The sequence below is a fragment of the Lactuca virosa genome, chromosome 8 (assembly GCF_052849685.1).
Source record: "Lactuca virosa cultivar CGN04683 chromosome 8, Lactuca_virosa_CGN04683_v6, whole genome shotgun sequence".
Taxonomy (NCBI): Eukaryota; Viridiplantae; Streptophyta; class Magnoliopsida; order Asterales; family Asteraceae; genus Lactuca; species Lactuca virosa.
In genome coordinates this window covers 190,145,904-190,150,792 of record NC_136433.1, presented here as the reverse complement: position 1 = coordinate 190,150,792, position 4,889 = coordinate 190,145,904, and the positions used below count along the sequence as shown (strand labels likewise).

The following is a 4,889-nucleotide window of genomic DNA, read 5'->3' as shown; positions in this document are numbered from 1 at the left end:
TGAATTTGCTCAACAAAGCCCCGGAATATAAACAAAAACGGATCTAAGAAGGTTTTTGCAAGCTTGGAGAGTGTTTCAGTGAAGAAAATCATGTAGATCCATAGATCTGAACTAAAAACGAGATGGATCTACAGATCTGAAAGATGGTAAAACAAATTTAGACAGATCTTGGTAAGAACCAAGAAGATCTGAACAAATGATGGGTAGAAATGAGCAAATCTAAGCAAACCTGATGTGAAATGCAACAAATATGAACAGATCTGAGAGAAAACGAGCTTGAAACCAACTGAGGCTTTTGCTACTCGCTCGGGTCCGGGATGGCACCAAATGATGCGACATAGAACTCCGACGATTCTTCTTATCTTCTGCTACGACGGAGATCTGGACATCACAGAGCAAGGTCGTTAGAACCGCCCCAGGGACTGTGCCCCGGGAGCAGGCTCTGATGATCAAGTTAGATCAGCTAGTAGATTTGAGATGGTTCTCCTTAGCTGGAGAGGACCATCTTGGTGCTGGGGGTAGTGTATGGTGGCTGACGGCGGCGGCTGGCGGCTGAGCCACCCGGCCGGAATATAGTGTAGCGGCTGAGCCTAGAGAGAGATATGGGCGGCGAATGAGCCATTGGCTGAAGTCCCTCTCCACGGAGGAGGCACTATTCTATTTATAGTGGATAATTAGGTCAAGGGGAATTAGGTCAGGCCTTGAGCCAGCCCAATTTAGGCCCACCTAGCAAGGAGCTGGGCAAGGCCGCCGGGAGGCGTCGGGCGAGGCTGGAGGGCGCGCACCAGGAAAGGCCGGCAAGGGAGCGTCAGGCCTGGCCTGCATGAGAGTCCCCAGCAAGGCTGGCAAGGGAGTCCCCAGCAAGGCTGGCAAGGGAGCGCCAGGCAAGGTTGGCGCGCTAGAGCTGTCTAGGCCATGCTAATGGACCATATATCATCACATATCAAAGGGTGTACTGCTAATAAACCTTCAATCCTAACCCGATTTGAAAAAAGAATTATCAAAAGATTGCAAAGTTTTAGAGATAAATCATAGGATTAAACAATAAATCGTATTAAAAAATCATGAATTGCAGAAGAAGCAGGTGACTGGTTTTTATTCTAAATCGATTCATTTGCAGAAACTTAATCACCTTCTTTAAAACCTAAATCGATGTTTAAGAGTTCGACTACATTTAGACAATATTTCAATCAAGAGTTCGCTTGCTTTCTGGTATAATCAAGCGTATGAAGCTCAAGAAAAAAAATGCTTAGAGGTTTGGGGGAAAGAAGTTATACATTTCAGATCTACATACCAGGAGAAGTGGAGAACTCGTGGATAGGCCATGCCAAGATAGAATGGCCGAAAAGAATAAGCCAAAATCATGTAAACCAAGACTAGAGAAGAAGTCTTAATCATACATGGAGAAGTGATTGTGCTAGACAAAACAAGATGAAACAAAATCAGTTCATGTACTGACGTTACAAACAATAGATCATTGACAGGGGGGATCCATGAGAATTTCTACAGTTTTATGAATTATGATTTGAGAGAGGGGAGGAGGAGGGTATTTGGTCTTTGTAAACATTACTTTGTATCGTCCACCCTTTTGGATGGGACTAAATTTACAAGTTTTAGTCCATTGACCAAGTTTTTGTCCTTTGACTTTTTGTCCCACCTTTGCCAAACGCCATACCGAATAATATTGTTTTTGTCTAGTTATGTTCTGTTCTGTATACCAAACGCTACCTAAGATCATTTTTTGTACTAGTGTTGCCAATATACAAATTGTAAAAATAATTGTCTTAGCACTTAACAAGTGTATATGGAATTTCGAGATAGAACAAATTAAGTGGATTGTAGTAAGGAAACTAAAGAACTTTGGCAACGAAATCTCTATTCACACACATATTCAGGTACCTGGCATGCCATTTAGAGTAACAAAATTTAATTGAAGGAGAAAAACTTGGCAGTAACTTGCTACATTCTGTATAAAAACTACTAAAACTAGGAATCTGTAACATAAAAAAAAATTTCAAAATTCAACAACTTCAGCGAAATCACTTAACAGTATAGATGGTTTGGAGTAATGTTAGGACGAACAGGATCACAGCAGCAATGACTGTCAACGTTTTCCACGTAGTACTTCTAAAAAGTCTTCTCAGTGAAATTAATATGCTAGGCCAGAAACGATTGCAATATTCATGCAGCTTTGTCCATTCCTCAGAGTAATAAAAATCTCGAAGGACAACACCATTGCAAATATTGTTGAAGAGATTTGTGACATCTTCAATGGCTCCCAGGTTGTGTTGAAGGACTTTTGACCTCACAAGCAACGAAACATCATCTTTAGTGTCAATAAGCCTGTCCATGAGAAAGGCCAAAGAGGTAACATAATGACGACTTAATGGGTAGCATTGCTCATAGGCAATGAGATTCCTCAAGAACGATGGAGTTGAGTCCTTGATGCACAATACTGGAATTCTGAAACAGGTTTCTCGAACAACTAGAGAACCCGACCCGGGAACAAGAGATGATTGTTTAAATTTCACTGCAAGTAGCGAATCTTCATCTTTGTGTGCCTTGAATGTAACTCCAGCTCCAGCGATTTCAGTGGCAGAGTATGAGATATTTGGGACTCGGCCTCGCATGGTAGCTCTAGGCCTGTAGCAGCTTTGGAGAAGCCCAAGGATATGACAATGCTCTACTGGTCCCTCAATTGTGGTAAGCTCGCTATTATTTATGATATTCATATCCTTGAAGAAATAGAAGACAAGGTCAGTTAACGAAATTGACTTCAAGATCCGTTTCACAGTGATGCTGAACAATATTTCAAGAATAAAGAATGGCATTTGATTTTCTAGTAGCAGCAAGTCGTGTTTAACGTCATGTATCACCAGAATATTGTCAAAAATTGGATCCCCCTCTCCAATTCCATATTCGAACCTGTAGAGAAGCTCAAGTATGAAGCAACCATCAATAACCATCATTTCAGCGAACTTTAAATTTTCATAATTTGTAAAACTTGGTGCATAGCAAGCTCTTGCACGTGTTAGAAGCCCAAGAACTGCTTGTACACAGTTATAAGTTATTTGCTCTATATCCTTCTTTGTGGATTCCACAGTTCGACAAAATAATCGATACATGTAAGTCACTTTGTGCTCCTCCATAGCTTTAAGATGCTGGTCCTCTTTGTGAAGAGGGCCGATTGAGGTGATTCGAGGCGTATATGCAGTTGGGTTCAAATTTCGAAGTGTATCGGGTACCATACAAATTGTGACATTAGATTGCTTGGAATGATTCGTTCTTGCAGATTCACCTTCTATCAGTTTACTAATGGATTCGTGAACCTTCTTTCCATAGTCGTCATCTTCTGTTCCCATAATGAATCCTGTTGCTAACAGATGACTTCTTCAGATATATCTACAAGAATTGATCACAATAAATCTGGTTAGTATTAAATGTTTGCAACAACGAATAATCAACTTACTTGGCACGTTCAAGGCAGGTCCGGTGTTAATGTTCTGCCTTCAAATTATTGACATGGTATACGGTAGCAGTTGGCTATATTCGATCATGAAGATTTAGTTGAATAAATATTAGGTAGTGTGTGAACAAAGTCCAAGTCAATGTGTTCATATATATATATATATATATATATATATATATATATATATATATATATATATATATATATATATATATATATATAATCGGTTGAAACCTCATATTTTTCCGAGAACCCAAGAATTAAAAGTGGAACGTTAGATCAAAAATAATTAATTAAAGACATGATCGTCATCTTACCAATCTCATTTAATGTTTAATTTTTTTGTGTTATTTAATATATTAATATAAATGTCTAAAAATTTACATCATAAAAAAAATTTCCATATATTTTTAAATATAGTATTTTTCGTTTTTTTTTAAATGCAATTTTTTTAACTTTTTATAGAAAACATGAATTTTTGAAAAAAAAATTGAAAAAAATATATTTTTGTAAACTACAATTTTTTCGCAATTTAAAAAAAACTGCAATTTTTCTAATGAAAACTATATTTTTTTAAAAAAAACTGCATTTTTAAATAAAAAAACTGCACTATTTTCAAAAAAAACTGCAAGTTTTTTTAAAAAAGTTACATTTTTTTCAAAAAAAACTGCATTTAAAAAAAACTGCAATTTTTTCAAAAAAACAGCATTTTTTTTAAAAAAGTAATTTTTAGGTGCATATATGCATATTTTTTTCAAATGCATATATGTATATTTCTTATACTATAATAATCGTAAGTAAATCACAAAAAATCTCATTTTTATTAATTAACCTATAAACATAATAGTACAAGTATTTTATTCGATACAAAATAAAATATAAAAAAATGCTACAAATTTCAAAGCGTTTTCATGCCTTCGTGTCAATATGTCCTTATTTTCTTCAATTTATCATTTTTCACATCTTCAATATTCACCACAATTTCTTCCAAATCTACAATAAAATTAAAAAAAAATGATTGATGCAAAAACACTAAAAAAATACATATGTGATTTTCATGTGATTAACATATGAATCACATGCTATTCACATATCAATCACATTTACGTATGACATCATATGTAAAGCACATGTAAATCACATGCGATTCACATATGAATCACATGTGATTCACATGTGATTTACACGTGAATCACATATGATTTACATGTGAATCGCATGTGATTTACATGTGAATAATATGTGATTTACATGTGAATCATATGTGATTTACATGTGAATCAAATGTGATTTACGTGTGAATCACATGTGATTCATATGTGAATTACATGTGAATCACGTGTAAATGTGATTTATATGTGAATCAAATGTGAATTACATGTGAATCAAATGTGATTTACATGTGAATCAAATGTGATTA

General features: G+C 35.7%; 1 protein-coding gene across 1 annotated transcript; it reads right to left on the bottom strand.

Annotated features, from left to right (window-relative positions):
* Positions 1-1,859: 1,859 nt before the first annotated feature.
* LOC145129089 (UPF0481 protein At3g47200-like) lies at positions 1,860-3,530 on the bottom strand. Its single transcript, XM_079063840.1, has 2 exons — positions 3,470-3,530; positions 1,860-3,402 (listed from the first exon to the last, which is right to left on the bottom strand). The coding sequence occupies exon 2, from the start codon at positions 3,360-3,362 to the stop codon at positions 2,040-2,042; it is 1,323 nt and encodes a 440-aa protein (XP_078919966.1). The 5' UTR covers positions 3,363-3,402; positions 3,470-3,530; the 3' UTR covers positions 1,860-2,039.
* Positions 3,531-4,889: the final 1,359 nt, after the last annotated feature.